The sequence below is a fragment of the Rhinatrema bivittatum genome, chromosome 3, assembly GCF_901001135.1.
Source record: "Rhinatrema bivittatum chromosome 3, aRhiBiv1.1, whole genome shotgun sequence".
NCBI classification, from domain to species: domain Eukaryota; kingdom Metazoa; phylum Chordata; class Amphibia; order Gymnophiona; family Rhinatrematidae; genus Rhinatrema; species Rhinatrema bivittatum.
Window position 1 is genome coordinate 245785515 of NC_042617.1, and position 25749 is coordinate 245811263.

At 43.4% G+C, this 25749-nt stretch overlaps 1 protein-coding gene across 1 annotated transcript in view; it reads left to right on the forward strand.

Moving 5' to 3' along the window:
* ENPP1 (ectonucleotide pyrophosphatase/phosphodiesterase 1) overlaps positions 1-25749 on the forward strand; it is a 225440-nt gene that overhangs the window by 56389 nt on the left and 143302 nt on the right. Inside the window, exon 2 of the mRNA XM_029594404.1 lies at positions 17427-17499. Within this exon, the coding sequence (XP_029450264.1) occupies positions 17427-17499 (73 nt within the window). The remainder of the gene's footprint in view (positions 1-17426; positions 17500-25749) is intronic.

A 25749-nucleotide genomic window follows, 5' to 3' on the forward strand; every position in this document is an offset into this window, starting at 1 on the left:
TCGAACCCAGAGCCCCTGGTCTCTCAAAGAAAGCTGGTTTCATATCAACTTACTGAAGTTTAGGGTGATAAGGCATGCTGTGTCAGCCTTTGCACATCTTCTTCAAGGAAGTGTAACCCCACCTTCAGGAACGGACTATGATCCAGTGGGGCCATAAAATAATTGTATTGTCTCTTTGTGTCCAGCTAGTCAGGCTTCCTGCTCCAGTCTCTTTTCTTCCCCAGTGGCTTGAGTTCTGTATTGGGTTGGGAAAAGGGGGGGGGGGGGGGGGGAGTTTCCTTTCAGGGCCCTGAGTGTTAAGGGTGCTTTGCAGATCTATATATCCCTGGTAAAGGAGTACACAATAGTAGAGTTCCACTGTGGGCTATCTATACCAGAACAAACCACTCTAGACTCTGTGGTGGCGTCAAAATAAGTTTATTGGCAGATAAGCAGCTGGATATGGCACAAATGATTCAATTCTCAGCCTCACGGTCAAGCCATTTAATTTACACGGTTTTCTCTCTATCTGCAGTAGGATCCCTCACAGGGACCTAGGCTATCACCACTTTCCAGGGAGTGGAAGCATGAAGGCCCAGGGTGGGAAAGGTCCCTGTTTTGTTGTGTGGCAGGGATTCCCCTCTGACCCTGGGTAAAAATGGACAAAACAGTCTTATCACAGAAATTTTAAAAGTCCCCCTTGCTCTCTCCCTAGGGTGTCCTCAGAGATGTCAAGAAAATTCTTAATCACAGTTAGGGAATGGAACAGCTCCCCTATGAGGAAAGACTAAAGAGGTTAGGCCTTTTCAACTTGGACAAGAGACGGCTGAGGGGGGATATGATAGAGGTGTTTAAAATCATGAGAGGTCTAGAATGGGTTAATGTGAATCAATTGTTTACTCTTTCGGATAACAGAAAGACTAGGGGGCACTCCATGAAGTTAGCATGGGGCACATTTAAAACTAATCAGAGAAAGTTCTTTTTCATTCAATGCACAATTAAACTCTGGAATTTGTTGCCAGAGGATGTGGTTAGTGCAGTTAGTATAGCTGTGTTTAAAAAAGCAGAGAGCTATGCATATCCAGCATAGCTCTCTGCTTCAACGGCAGGGGAGAAAGACTGATACATCACGCGTATTCAGAATAGCTCTCTGCTTCAACGGCAGAGGATAAAGTCTCATAGTTAACTTTCAATGCATATTCAGCATAAATCTCTGCTTCAACGGCAGGGGAGAAAGTCAGATACTTCACTTTCAATGCATATCCAGCATAAATCTCTGCTTCAACAGCAGGGGGAATGAAGAAAAGTAGATCTATATACAGAAAACAACCAACAAGGTCTGAATTATTTAGTCTTGGTAAACAAATAAACATGGGTATAGCTTGCTTATTACGACGGTTACTACCCCTAACTAATTAAGCTAGATATTTCACTTAGAGGGTTCCAACACTACTCTCTACATTAATGGTGGGGGTAGAAGGGAAATAGAATCAAAAGGTTACTAAGAGCCAAGAGTAACAGATAAGTATGAGAAAAAAAAAAAAAAAGCAGAACTTGCTGGGCAGACTGGATGGGCCGTTTGGTCTTCTTCTGCCGTCATTTCTTTGTTTCTATGTTTCTATGATTGGATAAGTTCTTGGAGGAGAAGTTCATTACCTGCTATAAAGGATAGTTACACAACATTTCTTTACACAAAGTTTGCCAGCAACTATAACACCATACAATATTATTAGTCATGTCAGTCAACATTCGCCCCATGTGATCTAATAAGCTTTTGCCGCTATTTGACGGTCCAGCTAAAATACAAGAAAAGGGGTGCCTCCAGGGCACATCCACAAAATCAATATCCATAGGGCAGTGTGTTAAATCCCTCTTTTATCACCCTTTTATCATGTACAACACTTTGTTTTTTTTCTTAAGTAGGCTAGTCTCTATCAACCAGGTCTTTTTGTTTCTTATGATCTCAGATTGTTGTACCTGTATCTTTTTAGGACTCTTGTCCACAGACTCAGTTTTATAGTCAAAGACGAGATCTTTCAAATTAGTGAAATTGATCTTTTTACAATTTTCTACATTTAGCGTAATCCCTTTCACTTTCATACAGGTCTTTCCGCTGGACAGTTTGTAGCCATATGTTTTGGGCCCAGCCGATACAAACTCTGTGATATGCTCATCTGTGGGTATCTCGCTCATCAACTGACCTAAATAATCTCCCAAAGGGGGGTCACTGGCACCCTCACGACTCACAAATAAGACAGAGTCTGTATTGTGGTACAGACAACGTTCTTGCAAACTGTCAAGCAGGTTGTACAGTTCTAAACGAGCATAAGCAGTTGTGAAACAGGCAATGAAGATATTTGTATTACCTGACAGCACGCTGCTGTCTTTTGAATTCTTCCATGTCACACAGGATGTTTCATCATCAATAAAATCGCATGATGAAACCTCATATTCTGGTGAAAGCAAATACTTATACAGATCATCAGGATCTCTCACAATACTTGTAACAGGTAGGTTTGTTCTTTGGCCAAATTTCCCCCACAAAGAGTTTAAGAAAAGCTTAGCAATTTGGCACTTTGTGGGGTTTATACTAATCTGTTCAGGCCTTAAAACTACACCTTCATTTTTGTAAAAATCATATATATATATGTTTTGTTTTTCTACATCGGTACATCACTGAGGGTAACCAGAGTAGAGATGTGATTCGGCCGAACCTTTTGGTTTGGCCTTCATTATTGGTCCACCGCAGGAAATTTCATTTTCCCACGGTTTGGTCCAATTTTATTTCATCTGACCTCGAACCGAAGCACTAAACCCCCCCCCCCCCCCCCCCGGCCCTTCAAATGTAAAAAACAAAACAAAAATACCCTAAACCCACCCCAATCCTTCAAATTGAATTAATTGCGACCCCCCCCCCCCCAAGACTTACTGAAAGTCCCTGGTTGTCCAGCGGGGTCCCGGGAGCGATCTCCCCCTCTCGGGCCATCGGCTGCCACGAATCAAGATGGTGCCCAAGATAGCACCGGCCGTCCATTGCTCCTACCTTGTGACAGAGGCTGGCCAAAGGCACCAATAGCCCCTGTCACACGGTAAGGGCGATTGGCGCCATTTTGATTAGTAGCAGCCGATGGCCCGAGGGAGAGATCGCTCCCAGAAACTCGCTGGACCACCAGGGACTTTCGGTAAGTCTTGGGGGGGGGGGGGGGGGTGTTGTTGGGCAAGTCTTGGGGGATCGGGAGGGTGGGGGTTTGCAATTAATTCAATTTGAAGGGTTGGGGTGGGTTTGGGGTTTTTTTTTTAATGTGGGTTTTCTTATCATTTTGTTGCCCCCGAACCATGACGAAATAGGAAATATCATCTTTATTTCCTATTTCGTCATAAAACGAATGCACATCCCTAAACCAGAGGCCTCCTGATTTTGATGGAGATGCATTTTTATGTATTCAGAAAACGAGACTGTCAGATTTACGTTCAATGTGCCATATTTCACATATTTCAGCAACCACATACCCTTTTGCAACAGCCACATTCATCTCCACAGTGTACCAAGTCTCTACGAGGGCTCTCTCCTCATCTGAGTGGGTGCACATATACTGCAGACATATGTTGTCAGCGCATGCAGTGGTGTAGACAGAATTGATTTTTTGGGTGGGCACAAGGTTAACATAGGTGAGCTGTAGGCATGCAGGTCTGAGACCTACTAGTTGTTTTCTTATTGATAAATAATGACATATACTGCAACCTAGAATGGCTAAGTAATTTGCAACAGCCATTATGCATCATGTGTGAAACTTTAAAACATTTTACCTCAATTATTTCAAGCAATTACCAGCATTAAAAATTCCTTATTAATCAGAATTTATTTTATATTTATTGCAGTTTATAAATGCACAAGTATTAGGGATGTGAATCGTTTTTGAACGATTAAAATTATCGTCAGATAATTTTAAAATCGTCCAAAATCGTTCGAGTGCACGATACAATACAAATGCCCCCGATTTATCGTCAGGGGCATTTGTATTGTATCGTTAAATAGGGCGCGGGAAAACCGGCACACCAAAAAAACCCTAAAACCCACCCCGAACCTTTAAAACAAATCCCCCACCCTCCCGAACCCCCCCAAAATGTTTTAAATTACCTGGGGTCCAGTGGGGGGGGGGGGGGTCCCGGCGCGATCTCCCTCTCTCTGGCCATGACTGCGTTAAGAGAAATGGCGCCGGTGGCCCTTTGCCCTTATCATGTGACAGGGCAAAGGTAGCGCCGGCGCCATTTTGGTTCCTGGTTCCCGACGTCACACGTGCAGGAGATCGCCCCCGGACCCCCGCTGGACCCCCAGGGACTTTTGGCCAGCTTAGGGGGGGGCCTCCTGACCCCCACAAGACTTGCCAAAAGTCCAGCGGGGGTCCGGGAGCGACCTCCTGCACACGGGCCGTATTGCCAATCTTCAAATTGGCGCCGGCGCTACCTTTGCCCTCACTATCGGATCGATACTGTAAAACCGCGGGAGAGCGGACGAACGCCCGCTCTCCCGGCGCACCCACCGGCCCTTGGCCGGTGCGAGCTATACAGTATTCAAATGAGGTGACGCGGTGCAAACGAGGGAAAGGAGGCGCTAGGGACACTAGCGCGTCCCTAGCGCCTCCTTTTGGCCTGGAGCGGCGGCTGTCAGCGGGTTTGACAGCCGACGCTCAATTTTGCCGGCGTCGGTTCTCGAGCCCGCTGACAGCCACGGGCTCGGAAACCGGACGCCGGCAAAATTGAGTGTCCGGTTTTCGGCCCGACAGCCGCGGGCCGAATTCAAATTTTTTTTTTTTTTAACTTTTTTTTTACTTTTGGGGACCTCCGACTTAATATCGCCATGATATTAAGTCGGAGGGTGCACAGAAAAGCAGTTTTTACTGCTTTTCTGTGCACTTTCCTGGCGCCGGAAGAAATTAGCGCCGACCCAAAGGTCGGCGCTAATTTCTTAGAGTAAAATGTGCGGCTTGGCTGCACATTTTACTTACTGGATCCCGCGCGCATACCTAATAGGGCCCTCAACATGCATTTGCATGTTGAGGGCGCTATTAGGTGCTGCGGGTGGGCCGCGTGTTTTCCTCCCCTTACTGAATAAGGGGTAAGGGAAAACACGCGTCCAGAGCAGGCTGACAGTGCGCTCCGACGGAGCACACTTTACTGTATCGACCTGTATGTCATATTAAAGTCTATTAAATGTTTTCTCTTTTTATGTACGATTTGGCTGTATATAGACCTTAAACCCTTCATGCCCCTCCCCCTCTGTTCCGTATAATAAGAACGACAATACGAAATGTCTCACCAAACTGTATTTCTCTATAACTCTGCAGTAGTTGATCTAAGAAATCATCAGCGTTCAGATTATGAGGGTTTAACTTTCCTGAATACAAAGAATTATGAAAACCCGTAGAATGTAAATGTACCTGAACATAATCATTAGATAAAATTATATCGCTTATTTCATTTAGAACATGCTGTATGCCTTGCCTTACAATGTTTTGTGCACCTATGAATGAATCTATTCTATCTAAATTAATAAAACGAAATTCCTCTGAATAAAGTACGCCATTACATTTTTCTAAATCATGGCTCCACCTTCTCACAAATTGCCCAAAATTAACCGGTTCATTTTCTGCAGATGCATTTTCAGAGGTCCCTGATATACAATTATTTACCAACCCCCCTGAAACATTGTCATCAGTACAATTATCTAAGGCCATGCTTTCACATTCTTTCTCTACTGTGTCCCTGTGCGCTGGTCTGCTGTCACTGAGGTTCTCGCTGTCTTTTCTTTCGCAAATAGACCCTTTTGTAGCATTTTCACAGTCTAAAAATTAAAAATAATAAAAAATTAACATGGGGTCATACTTTTTATTGATTTTACAATATTTTAAGAAGAATTTTGTAAAACTATAACAGTAAAAATTCTTACTATTTTGTTTATCTCTTGGTTTTTGGTATGGTCTTTTGTCAGATTTCTTTGGCATATGTTGCTCTTGGTCTGTTATGTAAAAAAACACAAGGTAATGTATTTTCATTTACACAGCTGAGAACTAATTGGAGGTTTACCTGTATAGATATAAAAATGCTTCCTTACCTTCAACTGGTTCCCCCTCTGTTAAGATGTTACTGTCTTTTCTTTTTCTATGGAAAATAGGTTTTTTTGCATCATTTTCACGTTCTAAAAATTGCAAATAAAAAAAAAACAACACTGGGTCACACATGCTTTTGATGCCTTTGCAACATAGCTCTCTGCTTCGATGGTTGTTGTGGAGGAAAAGAAACATTTGGGCACAGACATTAAGGAAAAAAAATGTTTCTTACCTTCATTTGTATTATTGTCAGAAATGTTATGGGCTTTTGTTTTTTGCTCTGAGGCCTCACTGCAGCCAGGCTGTTGGTCTGTGCTCAACACTGTGTCTGTTCTTGCAATATTTTCTTGTTCTAATAATAAAAAGAAAACAGACAAACATTTTTTTTTACCACAGTTTTAAAATCATATCTAAAAACAAAAAGATACAATAAAGAAATTAACCCACCTTTCAGTTTTCTTTGTTGCCTCCGTTTAGTGAGTGACAGTTTATTAATAAATCCAGACTTGTTCCTTTCTTTGTTTGAATAATCCATTTCTGTTTCAAACTCTTCAGGCCTTACAAACTACAGACTGGTGAACCTTTCTGGTCACTGGCTATACCTTTTATTATCAACATAAGGGCATAATCACCAACAACCCTCAAAACTTGTGTATTGTAACACAAAAGCTACCTGGCCCCTCTCTGTCATGTGATGGACATCTGCTACAACAATCTCAGAAACCCCCCTTATAGTATAAGAGAGTTCTCTTGATTGGATTATCATTTACGGGCTTTTTGTGTGTATTATCAATATCTCTTTAGATCTGAAGCCATTTCACAAAACTACAGTCTGTTGAACCTTTTATGATTTAATGGTTCATTGGCCATTGTTTTTCCCTGATTAGATCTTGAGTCCAGTCATGTACTCACACCTAAGTCATTACAATATCCGCCCCCTTTTGTTCATGAAAGGTAGTGTGTTAACATTGCCTGTTTAGGTCTTGGGGGCACTTTACAAACTGTAGACTGATGAGCTTTTCAGTGCTTTAATGGTCACCCCTCTGTGTATTCCTTCATCTCCCCATACAGCAATCCTAAAAAATATTGTGTATTATAACACAAAACTGTCTGTTCAAACTGTCAAGTGTTCAACAACTGCATTCTCTACAGCAGCCCCACCACCCCTTATGGGAAAGACCTTTCTCTCTTGAATGGCTTGTCATCCAGGTCTCTTGTTTTTTCTTCCAAAGATTACACATTATACATTGTCTCATCCTGATTAGATTAACCATTTATAGATCTTGAGTCCAGACAACATCCCCCCACACTTAGGTCATTGCAATATTCATTCTTTGTTTAATGAAATGGTTGCTGTATCAACTATTTTACAGTCTGTGCATTGTTATCAATGAGACTTAATAAAACCATAAGGTATCCCCCCCTTTGTAGCCCCCCCAAAAAACCTTCCGTAGATCACGATTGACACATTTTGTTAATTCTGATATATATTTATTAGTTGTTTTTATATGTTTTTTAACTAATTTATGCACATGGCAAAATGTATTAAATATCACAAAGTATTTCATGTTCAATACACACTTCTGAAAATACAGACAAGAAAAACATTACTAGCAAACATCGGTTGTTTTATTATGCATTTTTAAAAAAGGACTGGTGCTTTCTCCCATAGATCATGACATTTACCATATTTTCCGGCGTATAGGACGCACTTTTTTCCCCTCAAAATAGGGGAAAAATAAGGAGTGCGTCCTATGTGCTGGTAATCAAAATTAACAGCGTCCAGTGGGGGGAGGAGTGACGCGGTGGCATCAGTGAGCGAGGGCGTGCCACCCAATTGGCCATGCTGGGTTAAAGGGGCTTGCTGAAGCGTGGCTTGATTGTGGTTGCCCAGATCTGATCGTAAAACACTCTTGAGATGTTGACAGTTTTTCTTGCAAAACACTCCCCCCCCCCCCCCCCCCACCGGACGCTGTTAGTAATTTTGAGCCGGTAATCAAAATTACTAACAGCGTCCGGTGTGGGGGGGGGGGGGGGAGTGTCATGGTGGCGTAGGGGAGTGAGGGCACGCCGCCCGATTGGCCGGTGCTGGGCAAAAGGGGCTTGCCGAAGTGCCGTTCAATCAGGGAGCGTCACCGGCACATAGGACCTGCAGAGTCGCTCCCAAAATCGGGCAGCGCGACACTCCCAACCCCCCTCCCACCAGACATTGTTAGTAATTTGATTACCAGTGCATAGGACCTGCAGAATCACTCGCCGATAATTTTTTCCTTAAAAATATGTATAAAAAAGGGGTGCGTCTTATACGCCACTGCGTCCTATACACCAGCAAATACGGTATATATTGCTTCATTAAAACCTCATCTGTAGGTCTAAGCATACTATTTAGTTTTTCTACAGAATTTAGAGCGCTTTTCACACATGATCAGATTCAAATCGTTATTGTTTAGACTTAATACACCTCTTTTATGTGTTGCTAATAAAATAAGATTCAAAACACGTTTTAGGCACAGCCTGGTACAAACGGTCCTTAATTTTTCCTAGGTGTCAGAGGCAGTCCAATAAACGCAACTATGGTCTGCCTGACTTGGTTCATCAATGAGTTAGCCATTGCAGTCATCATGGTGGCCAAACACTTTGTAAGAATGCTGTACGTGGCCACCCTTATGATTGATCTAAATGTTGTTTTTCGAAAAAGGCCATGTACCAGCAGGGGTTTTGGAAACCCCATACACCTCTACCAGCTGAAATCATGTACATCTTCAGGTTTGATTTTTTTTTTTTTTTTTGTTACCTTCTGAGTCTGGTGGTTCATTGATGTTTGGGCAAAAACAGCACAAACAGGTCATGTTGATATCTGGTGTGTCCCCATATTCTTCTGTTTGTGAAGATCCTTCATTTTTCTATAAAACATAATGTAAACATTACATTAAAACCTCTTCTAACCAAGTCCCCCTAAAATGCATAATTACAATGAAAGAGATTTTCTTACCTTACACTCAAGCTTTTCCAGCAAATATAGAAACATATATAGAAACATATAGAAATGACGGCAGAAGAAGACCAAACGGCCCATCCAGTCTGCCCAGCAAGCTTCACACATTTTTTCTCTCATACTTATCTGTTTCTTTTAGCTCTTGGTTCTATTTCCCTTCCTCCCCCACCATTAATGTAGAGAGCAGTGATGGAGCTGCATCCAAGTGAAATATCTAGCTTGATTAGTTAGGGGGTAGTAGGGGTAGTAACCGCCGCAATAAGCAAGCTACACCCATGCTTATTTGTTTTAACCCAGACTATATTATACAGCCCTTATTGGTTGTTTTTCTTCTCCCCTGCCGTTGAAGCAGAGAGCTATGCTGGATATGAATCTAAAGTGAAGTATCAGGCACATTTGGTTTGGGGTAGTAACCGCCGTAACAAGCCAGCTACTCCCCGCTTTGTGAGTGTGAATCCTTTTTTCTTCTCCCCTGCCGTTGAAGCTATGCTGGGTATGCGTGAAGTATCAGTTTTTCTTCTCCCCTGCCGTTGGAGCAGAGAGCTATGCTGGATGTGCATCGAAAGTGAAGTATCAGGCACATTTGGTTTGGGGTAGTAACCGCCGTAACAAGCCAGCTACTCCCGGCTTTGTGAGTGCAAATCCTTTTTTCCACATTTCCTCTTGCTGTTGAAGCTTAGAGTGATGTTGGAGTCACAGTAACCATGTGTATGTTTATTGAATAAGGGTATTGTGTCCAGGCAGTAGCCATTATTCTGGCGAGTCACCCACTCTTCATTGGCGGCCTCTTGACTTTATGGATCCACAGTGTTTATCCCACGCCCCTTTGAAGTCCTTCACAGTTCTGGTCTTCACCACTTCCTCCGGAAGGGCATTCCAGGCATCCACCACCCTCTCCGTGAAGAAATACTTCCTGACATTGGTTCTGAATCTTCCTCCCTGGAGCTTCAAATCGTGACCCCTGGTTCTGCTGATTTTTTTCTTATGGTAAAGGTTTGTCGTTGCCTTTGGATCATTAAAACCTTTCAAGTATCTGAAAGTCTGTATCATATCTCCTCTGCTCCTCCTTTCCTCCAGGGTGTACATATTTAGATTCTTCAATCTCTCCTCGTACGTCATCCGATGAAGATCCTCCACCTTCCTGGTCGCCCTTCTCTGTACCGCTTCCATCTTGTCTTTGTCTTTTTGTAGATACGGTCTCCAGAACTGAACACAGTACTCCAGGTGAGGCCTCACCAAGGACCTGTACAAGGGAATAATCACTTCCCTTTTCTTACTCGATATTCCTCTCTCTATGCAGCCCAGCATTCTTCTGGCTTTTGCTATCGCCTTGTCGCATTGTTTCGCAGACTTCATATCATTAGACACTATCACCCCAAGGTCCCTCTCCTGCTCCGTGCACATCAGCCTTTCCCCCCCCCCATCGAATACAGTTCATTCGGATTTCCACTCCCCATATGCATGACTTTGCACTTCTTGGCATTGAATCTCAGCTGCCATATCTTCGACCACTCTTCCAGTTTCCTTAGATCCCGTCTCATTCTCTCCACTCCTTCCGGCGTGTCCACTCTGTTGCAGATCTTAGTGTCATCCGCAAAAAGACAAACCTTACCTTCTACCCCGTCCGCAATGTCGCTCACAAAGATATTGAACAGGACCGGTCCCAACACCGATCCTTGCGGTACACCACTTAAAACCGCTCTCTCTTCAGAGAAGGTTCCATTTACCATCACACATTGTCTTCTGTCCGTCAACCAATTTGCAATCCAGGTCACCACCTCGGCACTCACTCCCAAGCTTCTCGTTTTATTGACCAGTCTCCTGTGCGGAACCGTATCAAAAGCTTTGCTGAAATCCAAGTATATGATATCGAGTGCTCTTCCTCGATCCAATTCCTTGGTTACCCAGTCAAAAAAGTCTAATGCGGCTTGGTGGAGCTCTATATCTGCAGAGTCCATAGCATTTTCATTGACAAAGGCTGGATCCTGCGAATCAAAAAGCTTTTGTCTCAATGGACAAAATTCTGGCTCTATCATTTCTGGTGATGTCATACCTGTGACATCATAGGGGGTTTGGCTTGGGGCGGGGTGTGGGAGGGGCCACCAGTGGCATCATGGGGGTTGGTTTGGGGGTGGGGCATGGGAGGGCCACTCCATTCCCTTCTATTGGGGGGTGGAGCTAGGGGCAGGGTTGGGGCATGAGGGGGTGGTGCCATACCCCATTTACTTCTATGAGAGTGGGTGGGGTGTGGGCAGTGCATGGGCGGGGCTTAAACCAGAAGTGAACGCTGATTGGCTGACATTTTTGATTGACCATGCCCCCATAGACTACTGAAGTGCCCCAGAGATTTGTACTGGGACCTGTGCTTTTTAACACATTTGTAAATGATCTGGAAAAGGAAGTGAGTGAGGCAATCATATTTGCAGATGACACAGAATGATTTGTTTCTCCCCTTTACAAACAGACTTTGCAACAAATTTCAAAGAGGTAGTACTAGCATGCTAGCTTTGAAAGTTGCCACAAGTGCAGATTACATATGGACATTTGCACTTCTCTTTCACGCAAGTATTTTTTCCATAGAAAATAATGCATGTGGACACGTGCGGGCGTCCATGTGTGCGTGCTTCCTGGCGCGTGCACTTGGATGCGGCTATTTTATAACATGCGCACATTGGCATGCACATGTTTCTCATGCACACATATGCACCAGATTTAAAATTCGGTGCAGGCATGTGTGGGCGGGTCGAGACTCGCTCGACCAGGGAGGGAATTTTAAAAAGCACCACGCGGCAACATGAGTAGGCCTTCCCCAGTTCCCTCCCCGTCCTCTACAATTAAGGAGTGGTCAGGGAGGGAACTTCTCTATACCCCTATTAACCTTCCTACCTTTCCCCCTCTGCTCCCTGACCCCTAACCCCAAAGCCCTACCTAGCTACGCACGCTTTTTTTTTTTTTTGCCAGCTGCCGGCACGCGCTTCTCCAGGACAGGATCTAATGGCTGCTGTCTCAGCCAGCCCCCCTCCTCACCCAGACCCCAACCCCCCAGCTCACCCATTTTCGATGGCCCGGCACCTGCGCATACCCGGGACCTTTCGAAAATGGGCTTGGCGCACTCGGGGTTCGTTCAGTGCGTAATCCCCGGATTTTATGCGAGCGGGCCATCAAAAACTCAGGCTCTAGTGTTAAAAATGTTATTTTAGGTGCATTTTTTTCCCCTCTAACCTAAACATGACCCCTGGAATGTCTTCTATAAATGTGGATAAAAATACGCAGTTCATGGGGGAAAATGTGCATCCTTTTAGCCGAATTCAGGGTGGACAGTATTCAGATGACCAATTTACATGAGCAGATTTCTATTTATTCACATAAATGGCTTTGAAAATCACACCACCAGGAGAGAAAGAGAACATGTTTTCCCTTGTTACATGGAGAAGTATGCATTTTTAAGGACCATGATTATGCAAGGTTTGTGGTTGAAGGAATTATACTTCTTAAGAGGAAGTAAACGTATCAAAATAATGCATTACGAGCTTTCTCAGAAAAACCTAAATTACTGTATATAACTGGAAAGGGAAAAAAACCCTTAAACATTTTATAAAACTTTTATGTTTATTTTTTTTGTGTCATATGGTGTGGTCAGATATTGTAGTACACAAATAGTAACATAGTGAAAGATGGCAGATAAAGACCAAAAGTGTTTGGGTTTTTTTTGGCTACCAGCAGCTTCGACTCCATGCAGACTACCCTGCTGTTAAGGATAGTAGCAACTGCCATTTTATATAGGCTATCCCCAAACAGAAATGTAAACTTTAATAGAAAAGTTACCACATTTCTTCATTTCCATTCTCTAGCCATGAGGAATCCTCTGTGTTTGTCCCACGCCCTTTTTGAATTCTGTTACCATTCTTGTGTTCACCACCTCTTCAGTGAGTGCATTCACCACCCTTTCTGTGAAGAAATATTTCCTGACATTGTCCCTGAGTCTTATTTATTTATTTTTGATTTTTATATATCGATATTCCTGTACAAAACTACAAATCATACCGGTTTACAGTGAACAAAAAACTTTGCAAAGGAGCATTACAAGGAACAATATAAGAGACAAGAACATAATTAAGGAACCATGGCTAAACTATTGTTAAACAAAGTTAATAGATAAATAAATACTTTTGAACTGGAAATGATAGAAGATTCATTACTTAGAACATTAACAAGATTCAAATTAGGATAAATACTTAATAAAATCTGACTAACAAGATTTAGGTTAACAAGGTATACATCTTAAAGGCGGAATTAAATAGGTAAAGTAGACTTGATCAGGTCCGGACATGGAGACTGGTTACAGGGTGCGGAGTTTAATATTGTGATCCCTAGTTATACAGCTTCCTTTCCATCAGAAAAGATTTTATTTTTGTGTATCTAATCCTTTACAGTATTTGAAGGTCTGTATCAGATCTCCCCTGTCTCTCGTCTTTTCCAGGGTATATTAAGGGACTGATTTTAAAAAGCATTTACACACGTAAACTGTATTTTATTTGAGTAAATGCATTTTACTTGAATAAGTGGACTTTTGAAAATTGCTACAATATATGTCATTGAATTGTCCTTAGGATTTGCTCACACAAGAGCACTTTACTTGAGTAAATGGCTGCCAAACCTTTTGGATCGCTTCTTTACTAGGTCACTTCTCATTCTCTATGCTTTCAGGTGTGTCCATTCTGTTGCAGAATATCCTGCCTTTCTGTTAAGGTAGTGGACCCTTGGCCGGCTGAGACTGATGGTGTGGCACTGTGGGGGCCCACAGTGGGCGTCGCAGCCGGGAGGCAGTGCTGAAGAGGAGTTCTGAAGAAGGCTTCACCACTGGAAGCCCGAGGTCCCCCCAGGAGGAGCCCATAGGGACCCAGGCCTCTTGGACTTAGGTGTGACCCTATGCGACCAAGGTTCAGGGAAGCAGCTGAAGAGGTAGTCGACGGAGGTGGCTGAGCCCAGGAGGCCAGAAGAGACTTCACCCTTGGAAGCCCGCGGCCCGTGAGGGCCTGAGCCGCCGGGCAAGCGAAGAACCGGATACCTGTAGATGATGAGAGAACTGGAGCCGAAGTCAATGGCCGAAGCAGGGTCTGAAGCCAGAAGTCAGAAGCGTGAAGCCAAAACCAGGGGCGGAAGCCAGAGTCGGAGTCAATGAACGAAGCAGGGTCAGAAGTCTGAAGCCGAAGATAGACAGGAGTCCTGGAGCAGCAACTAGCAACTCAGAAGAGCGAACCTTGTTGCAAGGCAGGGAAGAAGCCAAGCTGCAGGGTTTAAGTAGACCTGCAGCGTCTGACATCATCGGGAGGCAGTCCTTGTCGTTTCCCGTGCTGGTCCCTTTAAGTTCCGAGCCCCTGCGCACGTGTGCACCTAGGGGGTGGGGCCAGACGCGAGGGATCGCCGGTCTTGTCAGCGTCCCAGCGGCCCGGGCCGGCCTCGAGGTTTTGGCTTCAGGCCCGGGGCCATAACACTTCAAAGTGGATTACATTCAGGCATTATAGGTGTTTCCCTATCTCCATATGGTTTACCATCTCTAAGGGCCCTATTTACTAAGCATTTTTCCCATAGATACAGAATGGGAGAAAACCTTTAGAAAATAGTCCTCTGAATTTGTACCTGAGGCAATGGAGAGTGAATTGTCTTGCCCAGTATCGCTCACAAAGATAGTGAATAAAACCTGTCCCAGAATTGATCCTTGAAGAACTCCTTTTATCACCTTTCTTCAGAATAGGTTCCATTTACCACTACTTGCTGACTTCTGTCAGCCAGCCATTCCACCGCCTTGAGATCCACTCCCATATGAGTCTCCTATGTGGGACTGTTATAAAAAAAAGTTTGCTGAAATCCAAGTATACCACATCAAGCTCTCTTCCTTGATATAATTCTCTAGTCACCCAATCAAAAAAAAAAATCAGATTTTTCTGTCATTTTATCAAGGGGTAATTGTTTTTCAGTTTAGGATTTTGTTATTAGTACAGTAACTGACTTGAGTTAATCATTTTGGTGGATGGGGCTCTGTGTCTGATAAGTACAGCTAACTGACCAGCAACTGCTGCCTTGTTTGGACCTTGGTGACCACTGTCTTTAGCCTCTTTTTTTTTTTTAATTTATATTTTGTATAATTTTGAGCACAAATCCAAGACACACAACATCTTGAAACATTCAGCAATACATTAACACATGAATAATGTTTTGTTAGAATTTTTTCACTTCAAAAAAATTAAGAATATTAAATCTGCTGGTGTAAGTTCGCAAAAACCTAACCTTACTTTCATTACTTGGCACAATTAATTTATTTTCTTATTCTCATTTTGATGCAGAACCAAAAACTGATCTAGATCCCCAAAAACATAAGAGACATCACATAATTTCAGTTTACATGTGTATGGGCAATACAGTTTGAAATCAGCCCCAATTTTAAAACAGATAGATACATTGGGGACAGGGCCAGATTTTGGGTAAATGGTGCTCTGGGCGAAAAATGGCCCTCATTGGGCCTCCTTGTGGTCGTGGTGGATAGGGTCAGCCAAAGCCACCAGGCATCTCTTCCACCACGGCAAGATGAGATCCATCACAGCCACATTGCTACGGATGGGTGATTTTGGCATTGCCTAGGGTGCTGCAGGGTGTTGCTGGTGGTGCCAGGGTGCTCAACTCATGGCACTCAAGGCATCAGCCCATATCACCCACCCTAGAATCCAGCCCTGATTGGGGTACATTTGAATTTTCCCCATCTGAAAACAAAGAATTCATTTTAGTACAGAATATTAAAAAATGCTAATCCCTATCTGTTTCATGGAGAAAAGTCATTATTGATGATCTTTTAGCCACCACTTGTAATTCAAGGTATTCAATTCTAATGACAAATCCAAAGATTCTCTCTCCAAATGGCTACCATTAATAATGTCTTTAGATGGCACATAAACTTTCAGTAAATGTGGAGAAGACTCTTTAGGAAACAATAGTCACTCATGCATATATTATTTAAACAACTCAAGAGGAGAAATACCCTTAACCACAAAAGAATGTATTATTATAAAGTTCTTATATTTCATAAAGTTTGCATAATTCTCCATCCTTTTTTTTTAGTGCAATATTATCTTGAATCAATTTATTAACCACCAAATCCATTGTCTCAGTTTTTTTTCTGCCATGGATCCCAGGTCATTTTGAACTCTTTCCATAACTGACTAACGTTATAAGACTTGCCTGTTTATATCAGAAAGTGATTTATCCAACAAATTAACTTTAGGGATTAAAGCCTGCTTATTTCGAGTATGACCTGTCAAATCTTTCTAAGCAATATTTCTTGAATAGAATCCATGAGGTCATATTCAGAAATAAATACCATAGCTAAGTCAGTTAGCTAGATAAGTCTTATGAACTAGTGATTCTCACATGGTATGACAGTATATAAAACATTTAAATAAATAAAGTATCCAGCTAACTTTAGACTTGCTATTGAGCAGGTCTAACTTAAGTCTGAATATCAACACTTATCTGGCTAAGTTAATCGGATAAGTATCTCCTCATGAAATACCCCTTTCCTACCCACCACTTAGTTGGATAAGTATGGGGAGATGAGAGAGGGTAAGGCGTGTGAGAGATACGTGGGAATGTGAGGGGGAGAAGGGTCAGAAGCAAGAGAGTGGTGAACTTTCTCTTCCTGCCCATCTCTGATCTACCTCCCTTTTAACTCTCTACATCTCAGTCCTCTTCTCCTCCCCTCCTCTAAACTAATACCTGAGATTCCCAACCCATAAAATGACCAGAAGAGCAAAATAAAATGTACAAACACACAAACAAGGTTGGAAAACTATTTTTATTTGTGCAAGATAAATTAACATAACATCATTTGATATGCAAAATGATTCAAAGGTGTGCAAATGTGCCACAAAAATTCAGAAATTTTGCTGCAGAATTTTACAACTCTTGCCACATCTACCCGTGAGCTGCAGCAGGAGAGTGGGGTCTATGATTATTTGTATAAATCCAGTTTCCTGACTTTTCCATTATCTGACCTAGCTCAGGCCTTAAGGTGGTTATATAACAGGCCAGTTACTGTATGTAAATATGTGAAGGGGAGGGTTCCACCCCTCTCTGTTACAGATCCTTGATGACAAAGGGCTTGTGGTTTTAAGACCCTCTAGTACAAAATTCAGTATCCCCCTCCCCCCAAAAAATAAAGAGTAAGCGAACCCCATTCCCCCTCTTCTGTGTGGTTGAATATATGTGGAGATTAAGGTGAGATATTTATGTAAAGAATGTTGAAAAAGTTAACCATAACATCATTCAATTTTACTTTATTCTTCTCTTATCAGCTACTGTGCGTCTTGATGTTGACACTGATCCTAGGATTGATATTTGGGCTGAAGCCAAGCTGTTCCAGGGAAGGTAATTGACACATCTCTGTAATTCATTTTATGGAAGATTAATTATAATACTTTTTTTTTTAACTTTGGTATCATTAGTCCATTAAGGTTCCAATCTGAATCTCTTTTGGCTGTGCATATCCCCTTGTTTAAAAACGTTTTTTTTTTTTGTTTTTTTGAACAGGCTAAACTGATGTATAGTTTAGCTTTACCAATCAGCTAAAACAATTTTATGTGGGTGAATTAGAATGCTCTGTTGTATTGCTCCCATAAAAAATATATTCTGCATGAACACACACGCAGGTTGTGGTGCATAAGCTGTCAGGGTCTTATAGGTAAGTGCTCGGTTTTCCTGTGAATCTGCAACTGCAGCGGTTGCATAGTTTCTAGGGATGTGAATCATTTTTGAACGATTAAAATTATCGTCCAAAATCGTTAGAGTGCACGATACAATACAAATGCCCCCGATTTATCGTCAGGGGCATTTGTATTGTATCGTTAAATAGGGCGCGGGAAAACCGGCACACCAAAAAAACCCTAACACCCACCCCGAACCATTAAAACAAATCCCCCACCCTCCCGAACCCCCCCAAAATGTTTTAAATTACCTGGGGTCCAGTGGGGGGGTCCCGACGCGATCTCCCTCTCTCTGGCCACGACTGCGTTGAGAGAAATGGCGCCGGTGGCCCTTTGCCCTTATCATGTGACAGGGCAAAGGTAGCGCCGGCGCCATTTTGGTTCCTGGTTCCCGACGTCACGCGTCCAGGAGATCGCCCCCGGACCCCTGCTGGACCCCCAGGTACTTTTGGCCAGCTTGGGGGGGCCTCCTGACCCCCACAAGACTTGCCAAAAGTCCAGCGGGGGTCCAGGAGTGACCTCCTGCACGCGGGCCGTATTGCCAATCTTCAAAATGGCGCCGGCGCTACCTTTGCCCTCACTATGTCATATGGGCGTCGCTCCCGGACCCCCGCTGGACTTTTGGCAAGTCTTGTGGGGGTCAGGAGGCCCCCCAAGCTGGCCAAAAGTACCTGGGGGTCCAGCGGGGGTCCAGGGGCGATCTCCTGGACGTGTGACGTCGGGAACCAGGAACCAAAATGGCGCCGGCGCTACCTTTGCCCTGTCACATGATAAGGGCAAAGGGCCACCGGTGCCATTTCTCTCAACGCAGTCGTGGCCAGAGAGAGGGAGATTGCGTCGGGACCCCCCCACTGGACCCCAGGTAATTTAAAACATTTTGGGGGGGTTCGGGAGGGTGGGGGATTTGTTTTAAAGGTTCGGGGTGGGGTTTAGGGTTTTTTGGTGTGCCGGTTTTCCTGCCCTCCCCTGATTTACGATTTTTAACGATTTAAAAAAAAAACAAAAAACACGACGATAAGATTTCCCTCCCCCCCCCCCCCCCAGCCAAAATCGATCGTTAAGACGATCGATCACACGAATCACACCCCTAATAGTTTTCCTCTTCCCACAGAATCATGGGCAATGGCATCTCCTCTATTCCCCCATCCACCCCAACAACAGTAACCCCCTTCCATCTGTCCCACTTGCTGTTAGCTGCTGCCTTTACATTTTTTTTTTCAATCAACTATTGTGGTAGGGAGGCAGGATATTTGGAAGGAGTAGCAGGAGTAATAGCTGCAGTGATTATGCCATGAAAATCGCCACATTTTGAATCGGTTGGCAGCAAAAGGCAAACATTGAAATCACCACATTTAATTGCAAAATCCCCTTCATAATTCCACATGGCAGCAAAGGCACGCGCAGCGGAGCAGTTTTAGAAGACTGTCCTGCTTTCCTGAATAGTTCAGCTGAAGAAACACCCTGGCTGGCACCGAAGAGGGGAGGCCTCAGCTCTCTTCCTCCCGTCATTGCCAGCTGCCACCTAATTGAGAGCCTTGCCAGAGGCCTCATCTCCCTTCCCTCTTCTGCTTCTACTGCTGAAGAGATAAGTCCAGAGAACAGAGGTGAACTTCTTCTTTCCTACTTCTTCTGCTGCTGCCGCCCTTGGAAGAGTCTGCGTTAGCCATTCCAGAGATTTCATGCTTTTCCGTCACTGCAATAGAAGAGTCTGGAAACCCATGTTGGAAGCCTCACCTCCCTCCTAGCTGCCACTTAAGAGTGGAGCGACATTATAGAGGGACTCGAGGGAGAAATGTTTACGGATGGCAAGCATCTATAGCAGGGTAAAAACATCGAGGGATGGTAAAAAAATGAAAGTGAACCTGAAAAAATTGGAATAATGCTCACAGGGTATGTTCACAACTTAATAAGCTAATAGGTGCCCCGAGGCAAAAGCTTTCAGGGTTGGGGTGGGGGTTAGGGACAGTTTTAAAACTGCTCCCAGGGCCTGCATAGCTAAGTTTCAAAGGGAAACTCCTGCTAGAGGAATGTGGGCATTTTTTGGTGCCTGTTTTGAAGTAGGTGCAACATACGTGTGTGAAAGTACTTGTGCTTTCCCTCCTTGATTTTCTCTCGTCCCTTTTTACTGTATGGGTAAAAGTACATGATGCATACTTTTACCCACAGTGGGGAAGGAGCAGTTTCCAAACACCCATTTTACATGGGTAAGCCCTTGAGGACCAGAGTCCACTTCATCAGATGCAACAGGTTGGGAAGTTGGGGGAAGGAGCATAAATTCACTATCAGGAGGACATGAACTGAGAGCTACTGAACAGGAAAGGGAACCAGGAGCAATCATCTCAGTTGAAGCAGTGAAGTATCAGGGAAACCTAACGTTGTTTGGCTGTAGAAGGGGAGAATACCATTGATGATTACTTCAGACGCCCAAGAAAAGGAGGCAGAGCTCACCCAACATGAAACAGCAGAGCTTTGCTACATTCAGAGAGAGAATCTGGGGTGGCAAGAATTTCCTAGCCTGGGTTTCAGGCTTACTAGGATATACAACTCCTGTAGGTAGTCAAGCTAGTATAGTGGGTGAGGATAAAGGCATTGGTGTAAGAAAGGGTAATGACTACAGCCAGAACAACAACGTTTGTAGGACTGACAGCTAGGAGATATCTTCAGCTAAGTGGCAACTGGGCAGACTGGGTAAGCCAAATGCTCCTTATTTGCCAGCATCTACTGTGTTCCCATTGTAATTGTGTCTCAAAATGTGTGCCTTATTTGATATCTGAGGTAAGAAGAACGGTGGTTGCTAGTGGTTAGATCATTGCTTCCCAAACCTGTTCTGGGACCCTATGGCCAGCTGGGTTTTCAGGATATCCACAGTGAATATGCTTAAGATGCATTTGCATATACTGAGTCTCTAAGGTATGCAAATTTATCTCCTGCATATTCATTGTGGACATCCTGTAAACCCGACTGGCTGTGGTGGCCCTGGGTTAGATGCTCCCCATTGTAAGGTGTCTTGTACAGAGGGAGTGTTGTAAACTGTGAAGTTTGGGTGGACCCTTGGACACTTTGGCAGCTGACCACGCCCACGGGGGAAGTCCCATGAGGGGCCACAGGTCAGGCTTAGCTCAGGACACACAAACACAGAGTTTGATCTTATATTAGACTGTGTAAGGAAGCCACCAGAGGTGTCAGTAGTGAGCAGCTGGAATAGCCCGGCAGGGCTGGTATCCCTCAGGCGCTGGAACAGCAACTCCTCCGGTAGCAGTGCTGTAGTGGAAAGAACTAAGAGAATGAGTACAGTGGAGAATATACAAAACTCCAGTATGGAAATCCCCAGGGTAGGGAGTGCAGACCACGACGAGTGAGCTTCTGAACCCTGAGAGCTGGGAGGCTTGCAGATGATGTACTCACACAGCGGTTCCACGTAGGAGATGGCACCAGGGCTGGAACGGAGGCAGGCCCTCGAGGAGCGAGTACCTGGTTCCAGGGAACAGCTCTGAGGTGAAGATGGTAGTACTCACTGATGTTGAAGATTAGCGAATCCTTCCAGCCAGAAGAGAAGGTAGGAGCAGGCAGCGAGTCAGGGAACATGTGCCCTTGAGGAGCGAGTACCGATTTCCTGATAGCGACCTGAAAAGCAAGTGAGGCCCCCGAGGAGCGGGTACCCCATTAGCGTTAGAGAGTACAATAGAGATTGGAGAGGCAGAGTAGCTGGGTACGGAGAGCGAATCCTGTCCGTAGGATTCCCATAGGATTACCCCCTTGCTAACTCAAAGGCTAGCAAACATTGTAGGCTTTAAATATCCGGACAGTATGACGTCATCACTGGGGGAAATAAGAAGAAGGGCTGCGCGGTGCGCGTGCCCTATGGTATAAGTGGAGCAAGGCAGGAGGCAGCGCCCAAGCCAGTCCGGGGACGCCGGAGAGGATGGCAGGCAGATGTCGCGGCAGCCAGGCGTCCATCCGCAGCATGAGGAGAAGCAAAGAGAGGTAGGTGGAGTGAAGCCGTCGGAAAGGGACGGTTGCAACAGGGAGTAGGTTTCCATATAGCAGATGAACCCAGACCCCTTCCCTGTTCTTTCCTTCCAGTTCTCCTCTAGGGAAACTGGCAGGAGCCCAAAGGCAGAGCTCAAGTGAAGGAGTAGAGTTTGGAGTCCAGGAGGATTTCAAGTCAAACAATCAAGAGGTGATCCTCCTCCTTGCTTATAGCAGAGGTTATCTTGTCTGTCTTAATTGGTGGGTTTGTTGTCTGGAGCAGAGGAAAGTTACCAGGCGATGTGTCACTAACATGACTAGCAGGAAGCATGTGTGGGATATAGACACAGGAGAGACCACCCAGTGGAACTATAATATTTATTTTAACTGTAGTATATAAACAAAAAAAAAATTAGAAACTACGTCTTTCCTAAATGAACAGGAGTTATTTTTCAGCCAAGTCAGTCTGTTCCCCACTTTGGCCAGAAGTAAAGGAAGCAGGATGCTGGTGTTCGGTCAGTATGGGTTGCTGCTGGTGCACTCTCGGATGCTGCTGTACTGTGCATTTTTCCCCACACACATTATTATTATAGCCCTTTGCTTCACAGTCTGTGCTGTGTCCAAGGCTGGAGTTTTTCCTTTCCAATTAACAGTAGAGATTCTTTGATCTATGCTTGGCTGAGCCCTTCCAGTAAGTGGTTATCTCTTTCAGGAAACAGAGGACAGAGGTCTTTCAGGCATACCTGGGAGATAATCTCTCTTGCTTGAAAACACACTGCCTTTGAGTTAATTGTGTAGCTTTTTAGCATATTGGAGAAAATATCCTTTTGCAGGTGATTTTTTTTTTAGCTCTATATTACATGCCAAATATCCTTGAAGCTGCTGTAAACCTCTTCTATGGGAAAGTGTAACTGTGTCCATGATGTCGTCCAGAAGTCTTTTCTGCATAGTGGCTCAAAGCTGGGGAATAGGCTGATCATCCTTAACCTAACTGACTAAACCTCATTGACTAGGCCTCATGCTAATGCATGTGTTTCAGCATTATGCTAACCCTAACACATCTTTTACTTGACTTCTGCCATGCTCTGGCATAGGAGACTTGAACTACAGCTGGTTGCGTGAGGCTAGTACAAAACTAAATGTATACTAATCGATCTTATAGTAGCATTCGACACAGTTGACCACACCCTGCTATGCCACCAATTTTAGAGAAATTGGAAAAGGCGGAAATGTTAATTTGTTCTCTTCTTTCCTAAAAGATAGATACCTTCCCAACTGATAGAGCTGAACCCTGAAGGACACCTGTATCAGCCATCCTATTCAGCATTTATCTATTGTCTGTATGTGCATTACTAGCAAATTTGGGAATCTTCTTCCTATATGCAGACAACATTCAATTCTACATCCCTTTCTATTTTGAAAAGACTGCATCGTCTCTGTCAACATGCATGCAGGAAATACAAGAAAAACTTTCTCAACTGAAACTAACTCTAACCCCCCAAAAAACTGAAATTGTGGGGTTAAGGAGAGATACAACAATAATCACACCGCCAACACTAGACCTTGGAATTATTAATATACAGATGGAGGAGAACTTTACTATGAGAAAGCATATAAACAAATTAATACAAACAGGATACACCAAGCTGAGAATTTTACACTGGCTAAAACCTCTATTAACAACACAGGATTTCCTCACTGTCCTACAAACACTAATATTTTCAAACCTAGACTACTGCAACTCCCTATTACTAGGCCTACTTTCAAGCTTACTAAAACCATTACAAATACTCCAAAATGCCTCTGCAAGACTTACTGGGGACAAGGAAATTTGACCAAATCACCCCCTCACTGATGGCACTGCACTGGTTTCCTGTACAATCCAGAATTCATTATAAAGTATTAACCCTAATTTTCAATGTCATTAACAATACTGACTTATGCCTATTAGGAGTTACACTTGAAGTTTACTCATCACAGAGAACCCTAAGATCACAAAACAAAGGACTTCCAACAGTGCCGCCCACTCGGAACACACACCTAACTCAAATAAGAGACCAAATGTTTTCCATAGCAGGCCCCAAGTTGTAGAACTCCCTTCCAGTCATTACGCTAGATAACAGAATATCAAAGGTGAACTAAAAACATGCTCTTTAGAAAAGCTTACCATAAAATACCAATACACTGAAAACATCAACGTCAGTACCAGAGATAAGAGTAGTGAAGTGAGCAATAAGTAACGAATGATGTAAAGCGTATAGGAAGTAGAACTAGAATCTGCATTTGCTGTAATGTTGCCTTTGAAAATGTATGAATACGAAGTAGTCCAAAAACTTGCACTCGAGCTGACCAAGAATATGTACGAATATGAGCTGAAACATGCATCTGATGTGATGTTGACCTATATTATGAATGCTAGCACAGAATGCAATTATTGACTGATTTTACAAACCGTTGTGATCTTATTCTGAAATGACGGTATATAAAACTCCTGAATAAATAAATACAAATAAATAAATATTTTCGGGGGTGGGTAATAACTCGTCAATATAGATGTGTAAACTATGTCATTACAAAAGTGAAAACGGAAAAAATCAGGCAATTTGCTTTTGCAAAAAAATCTGTAGAATGGGGTTCTAACTTTCTGTCAGTATTTTTCAATGTGGTAATTGATGGATAAATGTGTGAAACAAACGGTGAATCATTCTGTTTGCATTCTTTGCTGTTCTTTTCAATCCCAGCATCTTTTTCTGAACCATGAAAAATTGTGCAGAAACAGAAAACACCATATTTGCGAGCCAATTGTCAGAGGTTTAAATTCCCATTGTGTGAACCCTGACAATGTCTTTTTAACAAGAAATGGAGCATATTTGTGTGTGGTTCCCCCATGATTCAGGAGGAGTTATGTGCCAACTTATTGCCAGGTATTGCTTGAGGAATGTAAAATGCCAGTTTCTATTTAGTGCCATGAACTTAATTTGCAGTTACCAGAATGTTAAAATGTGGGAAATTTGGTGTACAAAAATAATGAACAGAACTGGCTATTCTATGTCACTGACAAATGACATCTGTTAGGGTTAAGGGTACTTTCAAAGCTAATCAAATAATGGAGGTGGGCAAAACCATGTGCTTTTCAAAAGTAGCATGAAATTGTATCCATCATCATTGCTCTTCAAAATCATGCCCCATAGCAGCTGCCCTGGAAAACATAGCAGTCGTAACACTAGACACAAATGGAATGTATATTTAAGTTGCTCGTCAATGGTGTCTAATCTTAGGGGTGGTGCAGAATGCAGATTTACTACAAGTGACAGGTTTGTTTTTTTCATGTTCCGCTTTCCTTTTCTTTCCCTCAGTATAGCATAAAGCAGAATAATTTCTGCTACAGTAGAGAAATCCCCTAATATAAAGACCAGCCACTGGACAGTGCACAGTAGATTGCTTTAATAAAGAAATGTGTGCTCTCGTTGTTTCTTCAGCTTATCAGTGCAAAAGAACTTCTGCAATTATATTGCACAATGAAAAGAAAAGATGGCTTTCATTTATTTATTTATTTATTTTTTAAGTGAATACTAGAACATGTTTGGGGCCGTGCCCTTTAATTCTTGAACATCTTTGAAGAATTAGGCTTTCCCTAACTCTTGGATGCTCGCAGAGGAGCGTTCTGTGAACCAAGGAGAAGAAGGGAGGTTGTGCGTCCTGGTGGCTAGATTAGTGATGTACAAGCCAGAAAAAGAAATCCTGGGATGCAAATTCAAGCCACCCTATTCTATGCGACCTTCGGCATGCACATCGGTGCTTCAGTTTGCCCTGCTAGTGGTAATGCTGCTACAGCCACAAACACCTTCTCATCTCGGGAGGCCATCATGCATCGTAAGCAAATGGAATAGGCTGCCTGATTTCTACCCTAGTAGTGTATGCCGCTGATCAAGGCAAATGCTGATGT